A 15,484-nucleotide genomic window follows, 5' to 3' on the forward strand; every position below is an offset into this window, starting at 1 on the left:
CTCTGGCCCAGCCAGGACTATGCCCCCATTGTACACTGGTATCATAACAGAAAAACATTAAATCCAATATCATCGCTCGAGGCGGCTTGCAGTAGCTTCGAGCTGTGCATTAAACGCCCGTATTTGGCTCAGGAGTCCGCCTTGGGCTCCTGGGGCTCGCGCACTCACGTCGGCGACGGTGCGGAGCATGAATTCGAGATCTGCAGAAGTGGTTTCGACGGCTGCGGTGCGGCTCTTGTTACGCTCGAGGGCGAGTTCGAGGCTGTGAAGGGAGTTGTTGATGGTGGTTCGTGACTGGGATTGTTAGTAGGGTACTCCATCGAACTAGAACTGAGAAATGGTACTTACCAATTTGGCTTTCTCCTCGTCAATGTGTTTGCCGCGCACTGCGTCCATCTGCAAAGCCACATGCTCTCGTTCCTTTTTGACTCGGTAGAGATGACTGCGTAGCTCCATCATTTCCTTCTTGGCTTTCTTCAATTGCACGCCGAGAACAAAGTTACTATCCAGCATCTCGCTTAGATCCATAAGACGATTCTCGAGTTCCAACCCGAAGGCCTCGACGACTTTTTTCTTGCGTGTCCACTCTGCTCGTCGTGTAACATTCGCCTCATTGGCAATGCCATCTTTGAGCGTGTTGAGGGTCTTCTCGAGAGATTCACGGCAGATCTGGCCCAATACGTCGGCAGGATTGACACCACCGCGGTTAGGAACCTTGGTTCGCTGGCGTGATGATAGCTCATCGGCGGAGTCTTGTTCGTCTCCAGAATCAGTTGCGGCAGCGACCCTACCGCCCAGAGCAACGGCATTGGCGAGACGATGAACAGTGACAGGGAAGCTCTCTCCTCGAGGCTCACGAGTCTTTCGGCGAGGTTGCTCGGTAGGCTCAGCTGTGGGTTGCTCTTGCTCTGCATCAGCTTCTGAATCTGCCCCATGCTCAACTGGACGCTTCGCCTTCTTTGCAGGCCTGCCGCGTGGTTTGGATGTGGGTACAGTCTCAGGACTTGGTTGGTCTTCTGTGGTGGGTTCAGGGTCGGCTGGCTCAGGCTCAGGCTCCGCCGGGCGTTTTCCTTTCTTGCTAGGTCTGCCGCGTTGTGGCTTGGGAACTGCAGTTTCTACAGGCTCATCCGCTTCTGGTTGTTCTGCCTCAGCTTCAGGCTCGGGCTCAGCTTCACGGTTGGCCTTCTTAGGTCTGCCGCGTTGCGGTTTGGAGATTGGATTTTCCACCTCCACAGCATCTGGCACGAGCTCAGGCGAAGCCCTGTTGCCACCAGCAACTCTGGTCTTCCCAATGAGAGATGGTCTGCCCCGGGGCCGTTTGGGCTGTGTAGATGCCTCAGCCTGTGCTGGAGGAGACTCACTTGAGACTCTCTCGAACTCAACAACCTTTGTCTTGCCATTGAGAGACGGCCTTCCACGGCGCAGTTTTGATTTTGATGATGTCTCAGCCTGTACTGCTGTCGGTTCAGCTTGTGTTTCAGGCGCATGTTCTTGTTCTGTATTAGTCGTAGTTTCTGGTAATTGAGACACAGTGGACTTGCGCGGCCGGCCTCGCGCCTTCTTTGTCGTCTGGAGAGGCTCGGTAAATACTGGCGTGTCTTGTTCTGATGCAATTCCCGTGGTTTCTGGGATATTTTCAGCTGCCTCAGCACCATTATCAGCAATATCAGTGGCCCCGGCAGGCTCCGTTGATACGTTGCTTGGGAGATTTGTTGTAGATTTCTCTGCAAAGTGTACCACCGGAGAAGCAGGTTCTGTAGTGCCTCGTTTATTTCTGCTGTCTCCTTGAGCCTGTTTCGAAGAGTTTATTGGTGATTGACTCCTGTGTCGTCTTTCACGTGGTGTCTTCATTTTGTCTGGCTGCATGGGCCCAGATTGAGCCTTAGATGAGGATGCTTTGGGTGGTGCAGTTTGCTTTTGAGTGCCTTCTGCCACTACGGCCTGTGTGGCGCCATTGGCTGATGTATCATTCTGAGCAGGCTGCTCCTTATCGGCTGGGATCACCGGTTCCACCCTATTAGCACTTGAGGGCTCGGTCACTGGGCGCTGATCGTCAACAGAGGGCTCCGGAATAGGTGATATTTGAGGCTGAGGTTCTGTTGTGGGCTTTGCTTGTGTAGTCACGTCGGTACTTGGAGATGCATTGCTGGGTTGCCTCTCTGTGCCACCTGCGCTGTTATCAGCGGCTTGGGAGTCGCTATTCGTGGGTTGCGCCCTGTTTCGCCGAGTTGGAGTATCCTGTACCCCTTCGATTGGATCTTGAAAAGCATTAGCACACGCTTGAGCGTAGATGATGTCTCGCGCCAAACTTACTGATCTTCCTCCGTTTGTTGCTTCGCGTTTGTTCAGGTCCATCGTCTGATGGTATGTCGTATGTCGAAGGTCGCTCGGGAAGTCTGTTACGCGCGCTTCCTGGTGTACGCGCATTCTCCTTCTCGCCCTGGGTTGATACCTTGGGTAATGGTGGTGTCGTCGCGGGTTGCGTTTGTGGTCGAGGCTCAGGTACGATAGGAAACGGCGCGGTCGCTGATGGTTCAGATGCAAGACCACCGAAGGAGAATCCGAAATTGACTTCCTTTGCTTTGCGCGTCCTGTCCCAAGTTAGCTATGTTGTTTCGCGGGGTAGAAGTAAGGCGCGTACCCAGCTCCACGCTGCCGCATTTGCTGCCGCTCCTCTCGCGCTGTCAATGGTTAGCGATCATTCCAATGTATATAGATAGAAATGACCTACTAGGTTCCATGGTGGAGGAACGGCGTCGAGAAAGACGCGTCGTGTTGTTGGTTGAGGAGTAGAACGCCAATTGCGGTCGGAGCCAAGGCGATCGGGGGTCGATCCATTTTTGTGCCGATTTCTCCGCAACTCTCAACGGTCACATTTCGCAAGTCCAAATGGGTTGGTTCTGGGGCGACAGCAAATCTGACCCGGTCAACAAGCTTGAACCGGGCCTTCGTGATTACCTCGAGCAGGAGCAGCCCGACAAATATGTCCCTGCCGGCGTGAACCCGCCGACTCCGACGCCTACGCAAACATCCCAACCCTCTGATTCCGCGACACCCAAGGTCCCCGCGGCTTCTCTTTACCAAGATGGTCGTTATGCCGACCTCTGGAAAACCTACAAGCCCCCGGCGGGCTCTCGATGAGAGCAACGGAGTCCGCGGGGCGGAGAAAGTGATCGAAAAGCACAAGGAGCGCGGCGACACGGTGCAGCGGGCAGCAATGGAGAACTGCGCATTGGAGCATGAAGCCTTGACCTATTGCTTCCAGACCGGCAACTGGCGGAAGCAAATTGAGGCCCGATTGACTTTGTGTTCGGCGGAGAATGGCACTTTCTCCCGATGCTTCACAACGCAGACCGTGAGTTGATATATGCAATCTACAACTATATACATACTAACATGAATTGGAACAGAAATTCCTCCAGGCTCTTGGTTACGCATCCTCCTTCACTCATGACGCCGAAAAAGAAGAGCGCATCCAGATGCACGCCGACAAGCTCTACCATCAGATGTTAGACTATGAAAAGCGAATCGAGGAAGCCAAGGCTGCCGGTGTTGAGCCACCTCCCATGGAATCCCTGTTCAACCCAGAGAAGCAGCCACCAGCCGAGAAGAAGCCAGGCCTGGAGATCCCCGGAGGCGAGCCCATCCCAGCAGGATTCAAGCCCTCAAAACCACTACAAAAGCTCACTCCCCATGAACGAGAGCTGGAAATTAGGGCGCACTATGCGCAATTGGAGCAGCAGAAGTTGTACGTGGAGGAGGCCGGACCCTTCATGAAGACCCAGGATACTGCACGAAACAAGCGACGGGAGAAGGCAGTCAGTTGGTTTGGAGAGACAATTGGTAACTGGGTGTCGTAAACAATGTATTCTATGTAACAATTTGAAGGCGTTGGGGATTGAAATACAATATAAATGTCAAAGAAGTGAAGTACCAACTGAAATGAAGAAGTAAAGAAGTAGAGAAGCGGGCAAGTCAGACGCTCGGCATATCTAATCGACGGTCGCGTTCCCGCGCAAGCAACTCGAAGCATCATCGCGGAATCACGACTTCCTCACTTTGACTCTCTCCTTCTCACTTTGCCTTTTCTTTCTTCTCTCTTCCATCACTTTACTCCATTCCTCTCCTTCCTTCATCACACTGTGGACCCCCTTTGACCAACCTTGCCCTCACGAAACGAGCTATCACTAGGCAGCATCTGCTGGACTCGAGGTCTCCCTTGAAGTAACATCCTTCATTCGCATCAGTGGTGGTCAATATAGCGTGTTGAGCTGCGTTGTCCGCCATGAAGGCCACCCCGTTGCTCGTTTCATGGCATAATGACAATGCCCCTATCTATTCGGTGCATTATGACCCCAATGGAAAGGGCCGTCTAGCTACTGCTGGCAAGTATGTTTTCTCTGCGATCTCTTTTATGGTTCCCTTGACTAACTGTCGCGTCTTCTAGTGACAACAACGTCCGAGTATGATGCCGCCTCCTTCGCCCTTCTCCGAGGACCGTGATCTAACATATCTTCAGCTCTGGAAGGTCGAATCTACCGGAGAGGACCGAAAAGTGACTTATCTAAGTACATTGTTAAAGCACACACAGGCCGTCAATGTGGTTCGGTTCAGCCCAAAAGGTACGTCCTTCCACAGGAAAGCACAGGACTGCATATCTGACTGTTGGCAGGTGAGATGCTGGCATCCGCCGGAGACGATGGAAATGTCCTGTTGTGGGTACCGTCAGAGCTGCAGACGCAAGCTGGGTTGGGCGAGGACCGCTCGGATGACAAGGAGACATGGCGTGTGAAGCACATGTGTCGCTCGTCCGGCGCCGAGATCTACGATCTGGCATGGTCCCCCGATGGTGTTTTCATCATTACAGGTAGCATGGACAACATCGCCCGAATTTACAATGCTCAAACTGGTTGGTTATCTCTATGCAAGTCGTATCCGGCCGGATAAGCTGACAGCTCAATTCCATAGGGCAAATGGTCCGACAGATCGCAGAGCATTCACACTACGTCCAAGGTGTAGCCTGGGATCCGCTGAATGAATTTGTTGCGACTCAGTCGTCCGACAGATCAGTTCATATCTATTCCTTGAAGACCAAGGATGGTCAGTTCACATTGACACCACACGGGAAGATTCTCAAGATGGATCTGCCAGCCAAGCGCATCTCCTCCAGCAGCCCTGCGCCTCCAGATGTGACTAGCCGGCCTCAGCAACCCAACGCGAACTCCCTTGCGATTGCATCGCCTGCTCCCTCGACCCCGGGAACCCCAATGGCCTCTAATCTTCCCATGGATCCTCCTCCAGTATCGCACAGCCGGCGGTCCTCGTTTGGCTCCTCTCCCTCTATCCGGCGATCCGCGTCTCCTGCCCCATCTCTACCATTGCCCGCCGTGAAACCAATGGAGACCTCTTCTCCGAGCCTTGTTGGGGGGCTTGGCGGTCTAAGCGGACTGGGAGTAAAGAACACCAGTATTTATGCCAACGAGACGTTCACCTCCTTCTTCAGGCGGCTAACGTTTGCCCCCGACGGAAGCCTGTTGTTCACCCCAGCTGGACAATTCAAGACTTCACATGTCTCAGCTACGGATTCTGCAAAGACAACAGACGAGATCATCAACACCGTTTACGTCTACACACGGGCAGGGTTTAATAAGCCCCCAATCTCTCATCTTCCAGGACACAAGAAGCCCTCAGTTGCGGTCAGATGCTCTCCGATCTTCTATACCTTAAAGGAAGGTATTCAGCCGGCCAAAATTCTCACCCTCGATACGTCGTCCGGCGAGGACATGTTCCCATCTTTACCAGATCCCGTGGTCACATCAGGTCAATCGTTGACCAGCGAGCCCCTGATGGATCCCCCATCTTCCACGCCGGCCGAATCATCGAAAGCTCAACCCTCTCCAAAGACCGCTGAAGATGACGCAGGCCAGAACTCGGTCCCAGTCTTCGCGCTACCGTACCGCATTGTGTATGCCGTGGCCACCCAAGATGCAATTTTGGTGTATGATACGCAACAACAAACCCCCTTGACTGTTGTCAGCAACCTGCATTTCGCCACTTTTACGGACTTGTCATGGTAAGTTGTTTTATCTTCTAATTTATCGAATTTTCTAACATACCGTAGGTCTACCGATGGCCTAACGCTGCTAATGAGTTCTTCGGACGGATTCTGTTCCACACTCTCGTTTGCCCCCGGGGAGCTCGGGCAAATATACACTGGCCCAACAGGGCCCAACTCCACTTCCCAAAATAGCGCGACACCGGGGACCGCTTCATCGAATATCACTCCTCTGCCAACCCCGACGCATGCGCCATCTCCAGCTAAGGCTCATGCATCGACAAACTCGGCAGCTGCACCACCCCCAGCTAGCCCGGCACGATCGAACTCGGCCAATTCAATCGCTACCCAGTCGTCACAACCGCCTCCAACTGGTGTTGTCAATAACCCTACTCCCATTCTCGGCTCCGTTCCACTTGTGACAGCGGCGCATTCTGCGCAGCCACCAACACTTCCACTAACAACACCGCCGCAAACGCCATCAAGCACCCAAGGCGGGGCCACCGCCGGTGGTACTGTGCTAGGTAAACGCGATGCAAGAACAGCTAGCGAGTCAGAAAAAGAAGAGAAGGATACATCAAATACGGCGACACAACCGCAAAAGAAGCGCCGAGTTGCTCCAACTTTAGTTTCGTCCGGTACGGATTCGCAGGCAGGAAAACCTTGAATGAAACCCGGACTTTTCTGACGATGCCAATTCGGTCTCTATCTTCTACGCTACTGTCTCACGATTCCCTTCTCAAGTTCGGCATGGAAAGTCAGTCTTCATCAGCTTTTGTTGCTTTGGCCATGGCTCACGATTCATGGTTTTTCTCATAATATCTCATGTTATATCCTCCTCGTCCTCTTCCAATTGTATTCGCACTGGTTTTTCGCAACATTCTTCTTTCTCCCGCACCTGGTTCTTCACCCTGTTCTTGTATCGGCGCAATAACATTTCTTCATTTGCTCTCATGCTCATTGTCATTGCCATTGATGAGAAAATCCCTTTTCATTCTAAACATTTCCACTATCTCATGTCCTTATTTTATTCTAGATGGACGTCTCATTTACCCTTTCTGCCGTTCTACGATTGATGCTTTTTCTCCTTGGTTTTTCATCAAGGTACTGTCTCCTCTCGTTGTGGTGGCGCCTTTGCTGAATTGAACTACACGATGATAATCCATGGTATCTCCGCTGCAGCATATGGTTTCTATTGTTCAAGCTCCTTTGCTAGATTCTTAGTTATGCATCATATGCTTTAGAATATAACTTTGGGCTGCTTTGACTTTGTATGCATGTGTGAATGAGTGGGCCCGATTTGCCCTAACAGACTAGTAGACCCATAAATTCATGAATTGTGGGGTATCGTGTCTAGAAGATGGACGATCAGTAGAGATACATCGGGAATAATCCCATTCGGCTCATGGACGTAGCTTGTAGCCTTTGCGCTGATACTAGCTCCACGTCCCAGACTTGGGAATATAAGACCCTCTTATGAGGATCCAATTTCTCTATGAATTTCATTGCAGTGTAAGTGGATACTGTACCTTAGGATGGCACATATAATTTGATTTTAGCAGTAAAGGAGGTTTACGCATGTTCATGACTTACCGTTCTGTTACAGCATAACTACGTCTCATTGCACCGAGGCTCTTATTGTCCACTTCATGAAAGATCTTGATATTGGATGAAAGGATGCATTCAAGTCAAAATTCGATAGTCACAAAGCGCCAAATAGTTCTTCTAATCATTAAAAATCGGAAGAGGACCCATCCAAAAACACCAACCACAACCGTAACGATATCACTAAGAATAACTCAACCAAACCAAGCCCCAAATATACAAACTCATTGCGAAGGTATAAGGGGCCGGAGCACGAGCCAAAAAGCCCAAGATATTCAAAAGTGATCTTCCGAGAGGCAACTTGTACTTCGCATCCTCAGAATACAAGCCCATACCAACGGTGTAGATAAACGAAAAAGAACCCTTCGAGCGCCGGAACCCACTGATCTTGCGCTGAGTTGGTAGATTGGTTTCGCGCTGTTTGCCATCTGCCCAGCGAAACAGAGCATTGTGGCCGCAGACACCGCCGGCGACAAAGACATAGTCTGGATGAGCAGATTCCGGAACTGCGTTCAAAACGTACTCTGCCGCATGATCCATCCAGATGTTCATATCGGGCTCGGCGTGTACGGCGTCATTTTTGTGGATGATCTTGTAAGACTCGCTGCCTCGCAAAACCTTGGCTTGGAAGGCTAGATCGTTGGCAAAGCGAATTGCGGCTCGGTAATCAAATGCACCGTCGTAGTGGAAGACGATAGAAGAGTCTCTTTGTTCAAGGAAACTGACTTCCACTCGGTTTCGATAGTTACACATCACTTGCCAGATTCCATCCAGCCCTCCATGTGTTTCTTTGGGTTCTGAAGAAAAGAAAATCGGTTGAGGAAACCAATGTGACTAAAAAAACCGCACTCGAGAATGTATTCGACATTGCTAGGAAGGGGTGCGATGACGTGTCGCATCTGCTCCGCCTGCTGGTTATGTAGACGATGTTCCTGGGGTTTAAGGCAAGAGCTGATATGAGATCCAAGGTAACCGTGGTCATGTCCCCAGGGCCTTCGCCAAAGAGGGCACCATCCTCGAGGAGAAACAGGCGTGAGTTTGCGGAGTTGTAGAGATGTGCCACAGCGCGAAATATCAATGGGGAAGCGTCAAATTGCGGAGGGTATCGAGCCTTGCAGGCTATGCCGAGCCTGAATTGCAGCCAGTCCATCCATCCGTGTTTCATAGAATCCAGTCCTTTCTTTTGTCTCCGCCACCTCGCTCTTCGTCTCCTCAATGTTTCTTCGGGTGCTTGATTGAGAGTTCTGGCACAACGCTTGTAGTCCCATGGGTTACATGGATAGTCAATACCCAACGGCCCAGTTTCCGCAAACTCACTCACGATCATTGATCCATAGCTGGCCCCCGAATACGGTCGACCTTGACAGTGGAAATATTCATGGCAAGTTAGGTCTAATCCCTCTCGTTGGGAAGTTGACATGAAGACATCTGCAACGCTCAACAGGGCGATGAACTGAGAGTATTTGATGTCTCCTTGAAGTAAGACCGAGGGCTGATGGGTGACAGTCGAGAATCTTGCATTGATCTTCATCGCAATTTCCGATGTTTCTGTCGCTAATTCTGGGACTTCAGGCGCCGCAGAGATGACTTGGATCAGAACAATCTATATTATTTCTCCATTGGAGATAAATTTTCAGGAGTTTGTAGGAAGCCAGAAGCTTATGTTTGACACCTCCTGGTGCATCCAAGCGATCGCGCGCTGCAATGAGGCGCTTCCCGTTGTATGTTTTGACAATGATGTTCATACAGGCTTTGACCTCGCTCGTTTGACGAACACGCTGGAGATAAGCCGAGTCAATTTGCAGAGGCTCATACCAGACACTGACATGACGATGTTTAACCCGGAGCCCGCTTTTTACCAATTCCAGCCCCAATAGCCGGTAGCAACATTGGACAATGTGTTCTTGGTACTCCTCTGCCTGGAACGAAACAAGGTCAGCACCTAAAATTCCATGCAGCAAATCTTTGCATGAAAACAAACATCGGGAAACTTCGTACGAAGGAAATGTCGTGGTCAGGAAAAAGCCAATATCAGCCCGGGGCAAACCTGATCTCAAAATCTGCGGGAGAAGTAGAAGGTAATAATCAGAAACCCAAATATTGTCTCCTTTTCTGTATCTCCGGATATTTTCATCAGCAAATGCTTCATTGGTCTTGACATATTGGTCCCAGGTGTAATCAACGTGTCGAGGACCCGCTTGCATCTGGTAATGAAGAGCTGGCCAGATTACCGAGCGACAAAATTTATTGAAGTGGCCCTCAAAAGTTTTGTCGTCCACAAAAACCGTCAAGCAATCGTGTATCATTTGCATGTTCCTGGCGATGTGTGCCCGAGTTGGCTCTATCACTGAATCGGTAGGCATGCCGAGGGTCTCTACCCAGAACATATTTTCAGTTGTATTCTCTCGGATGCCAACATGAATAGCGTTGTGAAGACCGCAATTTTCTTGCTCGGAGTCCTTGATCTTCCATTCGTCGGTGGAGAGCATTCCCCAATCATTCTCTTGTTCCTCAAGCGTTTGAGCGTCCACTGATCCATTTTGGGGTTCAAAAAGTGCCTCATTTGCCTGCAGATAGGGTGCTCCTGCCACTAACGATGATGAAACTCCAGTCGCTGTGGATTTAGGCTGGTTTATTCTCCGAGTACGGTCCGCCCGGACTCCAGGAGGCTGATTCGGGTCATCCCATTCATCGTCCGATGAACCCAATGCCCAAGTATTTTTTTGACCTCCGAGGTGTGAGGCATTGGTGAATCAATTGAGAGTCAGAGGGATTGTTGTTTCCATTTGGGGGGCTGAGAATTCCACGATTGGCGATCCCGGAAGCCCCGATGCTATAGATCGAGGCTAGTTGTAGATGGGGGCAGGGCCATCGAATGCAGCATGGCTATCTGATTCATCTCGTTTGTCTGCAGCAGGTGTGGCTTTGAATTCGATGGTCCAGGGGAGGAACCTGAAAGCAATGAGCATATAAGGTCAGTCTTGTTATGCAAGTACCGGGGATCAACTCACATCGACGCAATAAACATTGTCATTGAAGCGATATGTACAAACTGTACAAAATAGTGGTCTGTGATCGATTGTCAAACCTGCGAGGCTGGCAATCATGAAGTGGAAGATCCATTATGAGCGTGATGGGAAGGTGCGACTCGATGCAACCGCCCTGGTCTTCCATGGATTTCAAATGTATTCCGGGGACAACACCATCAATTTCCATGTTCGGCTATATAGATCGATATTTGTGGGGGTTGCTGGGGAACACATGACAACATACATCAGTCTGGAGGCTTAAAAATGCAGTAAGAAGCCAACTATAATACGCGTGACGAGTGACGAGTGACGGGTCAAGTTTGTAGCAGTTTGTGGTTCTTTAAACCAACCTGTCGGAATATTATGATAGAGTGATAGAAGTATGGTGGTTCTGACTGAGTTCAAGACTTCCTAGTCTGGTGAGACCACGACAGTAGATTCTACAAAGAACTGCATGGAGGTCCTGCGTGATGCTTCACTGCCTGCAAGATGCTACAAGCTGAATGTGACTATAAGAAAATAGACTGTGTACTAACCAACAACCAGAAGATAAGTGATCAAATAAGACGATGGCATCTACAACCAGGATAACATATCATGGCTGACTTCCAGGGTTAATTTCGGCCCAAAGGAAGACAGGTAAATGACCAGCCCCCGGAAAACGATTAGCAGAGTCCGACAAACTTAGCGCAAGACTCATCTCTTTCGGAAGAATACGTCACTCGGGATTAGTGCAAGAATATTAGTGCAGCAAACATCACCAGAGCCGCGCACACTCGGACCAACGATGATTCGAGTACGTCGCTCCGACGATAGCGTCGGCCCAAGCCACCAGATAGAGGCGACGCAACGAGCAATAACGGCCAAAAGCGATAGCGCGCGGAAGAATTCTCAAGCCTTATGAAAGGAGCTTGCGACAGTGCAGGAGCCGGAGTGGATCAAATCACGACGCAGCGATCCACCCAGCGACGCTATTATCTCATACTGTCGGTGTCAGGAAAGAACACATAGAATTCAACGTCAACGTCGATCGATGTCAACGCAAGGCCAAGCTCTGGAAGATGTCAGCGCAGCATGATCTCCGGCGCGTGCGTGTCCTCCTTGGCTCGGGACGGCACGAGCGTCGACGTCGCCACACGGTACCAGTCTCTGGCAAGGATAGACGGTGGACGCGCAGAATGTACATGGCGAGATTGAAGCCAAAGCCAAGTGATGAAGTCGTATACACCCTCTTGGCGGGGAGTCAAGCTTAGTTATGTCCTATACAGGATAAGCAGTGTCTTAGTTTGACTTTCCGATGACGCGGGTCTTGGCTCTTGGCGGGATTTGTCCAACGCGAATTGGTTCGTTGCTCGGCTCAGTAGGTGCTCTTTTTCTTTCTTTCCCCCTCGCGGAAGACGATACCGTGCCACGGGTTCCTTGCATCGCACATACGAATCGTTGCAGTCAGTGAGCATGGGCATTGAGTGGACCCGTTGAGGTGTGGTTGCGCCATCCGAGCTAAGCATGTACCGTAATGGGTGTGGGTTAAAGGGGTAGATACCTACACATGTTATTATGTACATGTATACATGAATAACTTTGGAATCTCAAATTGATACGTGACAACCCTTCCCTTATAGTCCTGGTATGTTTGCTGCCTATTTCGCACAGCCACATTACTTCGTTCTCAAACGCGGCTCAGACTATGAAACACCGGCGGCTGATCGGTTTCCCCAGATAGAAGTGAACAGGGTAATTTCCCGAAATTTCAGGGCTGAGTGTTTGTTACATGCCGCGTTGTAACCCTAGAGTGCGGAGTACACTTTGGGCAGATACTGGTCCATCGCCCGTACCTGATTATTAATATTGAGCTAAGAGTGCTAAGTATAGATCATAGCGTCTCCAATTGACTATGGTTGACACGTCTGGTCATGAGACAGATTAATACGCGTGTGTGTCGCGATATTCCGACAATTCTGGAGACGGGATATAGATCGACTATGAACCATGGAAATCAGAGAAGTGTATAATTTCTGCCTAACTCGATAGGAGATGACCCTGAGAGCAACATGACTCCACTAGTTTTCAGGGTCTTCGGGAGAAACAAACAGGAAGTTGTGATTGGGAATAGCGGGTATGCGTGGCAGGTCCATATTTATAGCTAGCCCTAGCCCGTAAAAAAAAACACAGATATAAGGTAGTAACGTGAACATATTCGAAAGTTACAATATACCAACACCTATAGCTTAACTGACACTAAGTTAGATCCATGTTACAGTGCCAAGCCCCCTTCATAGTGCCAAATACAGTCAGCACCACCTCATCAGGCTTAGGGCGGTGGAGGCTCTAGCCCGATCTTGCGAAATGCCAAGACGGACGCTTGCGCGTCTCCAGCCTTTGGGTGGGCAAAGTGTGTGCAAAGTGCGATTTTCGTCCATGGCCGCGCGTATACTGTGTATTACGTTGATATAGTTGAGTGATATAGTCAAGAAGAAATATACGACATAATTCACTATATGAAATAATATATAGATTTTTACTACTTGCAATTACAGAATATTGCCAAGTATTATACGTAAGAGAGTGGAAAGGGAGTGGAAGAGGAAAAAGACAGTGGAAGGGTGTAAGAGAGTGGAAAGGAAAGAAAATTACAAGAAAAAGGGTCTTTTCTTGGCTTTCCGTTTCGCACACGCGGCTTGGCCGCGGGGCCCGTGATTGGGGCGAGACGCTGACGACGCTCGTAATACTGCGTATGCTCTCTCTCTTTCCTCCTGACTTGGATTTTCATACGTCAACCTCGGTGGCAGTCCCTTCTTTACTGTTCTCTTTCTTCCTTCTTCATCCACCTCACTGCCGCTCTGGGTCAAATTGACCCTTTCGCCCATCGTCGACTCACCCTGGATTGCATCACTCACTGAAGTCTGCCGGATCCCTTTCGACCATGGCGGACGGCAGACACAGGTCGGCACAGCCGACTGCGAAGGAATATGATGCCACAACCCTTACCCACGAATTCGAACAGTTGATGCGTACCAAGCGTTTCAACCGCCTCCAGGAACAATCACTGCCTCGATCGCGCACTCAGTCACCAGCGCCTTCCAACTTGTCCAGCTCATCGATTCCGCCACCTCCCTCACGGGCGCCACCTCCACCTCCATCACCTGGTGCTACGACTGCTTCACCAAAGCCGGCAAACTCCGCCCTGCGTGGCCTCCCCGTCTTCCCATCGCCGCCTCAGGATCCCGCTTCACTCAAGTTCTTCAACCTACTCAAGGGGTTATCCGTCACACCAACCAAATACGAAAATCCAGGCCTTCTCGACGAGGCTCTGTGCGTCATTCCACTCGACCGTCTGTACTCCGAAGCCGAAGAGGAATCCCAGATCATGCAAGCCCAGGCCGCCAGCGTGGGCGGGAAACCGGAATGGGGCTATCAAGATTGTGTGATTCGAGCATTGTTGAGGTATGCTGGAATTCTCCCCGGTCTAGACTCTGCGCCCTTGCTAACAGCTATCCAGGTGGTTCAAGGGATCCTTTTTCCAATTTGTGAACAACCCCCCGTGCTCCAAGTGCCACATGCCGACTATCGCTCAAGGCATGACGCCACCCACCCCCGACGAAACCGCCCGGGGCGCATCCCGCGTCGAGCTGTACCGATGCTCCGATAACAGCTGTGGCGCTCACGAACGATTCCCCCGCTACTCCGATGTTTGGCAATTGCTACAGTCTCGACGGGGCCGTGTTGGTGAATGGGCCAATTGCTTCAGCATGTTCTGTCGTGCGGTCGGCGCCCGTGTCCGTTGGGTTTGGAACTCGGAGGACTATGTCTGGACTGAAGTGTACTCGGAACATCAGCGACGCTGGGTCCATGTTGATGCCTGTGAAGGTGCCTGGGACCAGCCTCGCCTGTACACTGAAGGTTCGTTATTTGTCTTTTACTCCCAATACTTGATACTAATTGTGCATTAGGATGGCAACGCAAAATCTCTTACTGTGTCGCTTTCTCTATCGATGGTGCGACCGATGTCACTCGCCGCTACGTTCGCAGCTTCTCTCGCCATGGAAGCCCCCGTACCCGTGCCCCCGAAGAGGTGGTCCTCTGGTCCATCCACGAAATCCGACGAAAGCGCCGTGAAGGTCTGAAAGCCACCGACCAACGCCGTCTACAGAAGGAGGATGAGCGCGAGGAGAAGGAGCTTCGATGCTACATGGCCTCTGCTCTGGCAGCAGAAATCAACAACATGCTTCCTCGCCATCTCGTCGGTCGCCCGGAGGACCAAAAGCACCCCGGTGCTCGCCAGGGCGCATCGACCGAATGGCTCGCCGCCCGAGGCCACGGTAACTCGGGCCCCGACCGTTCCCCCGAAGGACGGTAAACTATAGCCGGTATCTGGCAATCTCACCTTTGGTTTGAAGGGATTTCTTCAACACCACCTCATCGAACGATCGAGCGACCTGGATATGCAGCCTTCTGACATGGAGGACTAACGGACGCATCGACTTTCATCCCTCGGCATAGTGACCACATTGACCAAGGCCACTGCGGTCGCATTCCGCGACAGCCCACGCGGCTGGCCTCGCTAGCACACATCGCGCTATGCTTACATTGAAGCATCTGCGACCGCGGACTCGGAGCAGGTCTACCTGCCCATCCATGGCTGACAATGTTGACCACTATGCTGTCTCCGATCACCGATCACACAATCTCTACCACTCGACACGAGACATCATTTCCTTACCTGTTGAGATACCACATCTGGAGCACTTAATCTGGGCTTTTGGGATATTTCGCATCATTCTGGCTTGGGCATTGT

General features: G+C 51.0%; 5 protein-coding genes across 5 annotated transcripts; 3 read left to right on the top strand and 2 right to left on the bottom strand.

Annotated features, from left to right (window-relative positions):
- Positions 1-69: 69 nt before the first annotated feature.
- On the bottom strand, positions 70-2,741 carry N7508_009199 (uncharacterized protein; the record flags this gene model as incomplete). The annotated part of the gene is made up of 5 exons (XM_058467262.1): positions 70-294; positions 349-2,258; positions 2,314-2,591; positions 2,642-2,681; positions 2,732-2,741. 5 exons carry the CDS (start codon positions 2,739-2,741, stop codon positions 70-72), a joined length of 2,463 nt encoding a protein of 820 aa, XP_058315108.1.
- A 148-nt stretch (positions 2,742-2,889) lies between these two features.
- On the top strand, positions 2,890-3,860 carry N7508_009200 (uncharacterized protein; the record flags this gene model as incomplete). The annotated part of the gene is made up of 3 exons (XM_058467263.1): positions 2,890-3,060; positions 3,086-3,355; positions 3,411-3,860. 3 exons carry the CDS (start codon positions 2,890-2,892, stop codon positions 3,858-3,860), a joined length of 891 nt encoding a protein of 296 aa, XP_058315109.1.
- A 425-nt stretch (positions 3,861-4,285) lies between these two features.
- N7508_009201 (uncharacterized protein) lies at positions 4,286-6,722 on the top strand (the record flags this gene model as incomplete). Its single annotated transcript, XM_058467264.1, has 6 exons — positions 4,286-4,389; positions 4,448-4,463; positions 4,520-4,622; positions 4,673-4,909; positions 4,969-6,073; positions 6,122-6,722. 6 exons carry the CDS (start codon positions 4,286-4,288, stop codon positions 6,720-6,722), a joined length of 2,166 nt encoding a protein of 721 aa, XP_058315110.1.
- Positions 6,723-7,843: 1,121 nt separating this feature from the next.
- N7508_009202 (alpha-trehalose phosphate synthase subunit) lies at positions 7,844-8,528 on the bottom strand (the record flags this gene model as incomplete). Its single annotated transcript, XM_058467265.1, has 2 exons — positions 7,844-8,457; positions 8,510-8,528. 2 exons carry the CDS (start codon positions 8,526-8,528, stop codon positions 7,844-7,846), a joined length of 633 nt encoding a protein of 210 aa, XP_058315111.1.
- A 5,084-nt stretch (positions 8,529-13,612) lies between these two features.
- On the top strand, positions 13,613-15,046 carry png1 (peptide-N4-(N-acetyl-beta-glucosaminyl)asparagine amidase; the record flags this gene model as incomplete). Its single annotated transcript, XM_058467266.1, has 3 exons — positions 13,613-14,133; positions 14,189-14,589; positions 14,640-15,046. The coding sequence occupies 3 exons, from the start codon at positions 13,613-13,615 to the stop codon at positions 15,044-15,046; spliced, it is 1,329 nt and encodes a 442-aa protein (XP_058315112.1).
- Positions 15,047-15,484: the final 438 nt, after the last annotated feature.

The sequence above is a fragment of the Penicillium antarcticum genome (assembly GCF_028974205.1).
Source record: "Penicillium antarcticum strain IBT 31339 chromosome Unknown utg000009l_segment0_segment0, whole genome shotgun sequence".
Lineage (NCBI taxonomy): Eukaryota > Fungi > Ascomycota > Eurotiomycetes > Eurotiales > Aspergillaceae > Penicillium > Penicillium antarcticum.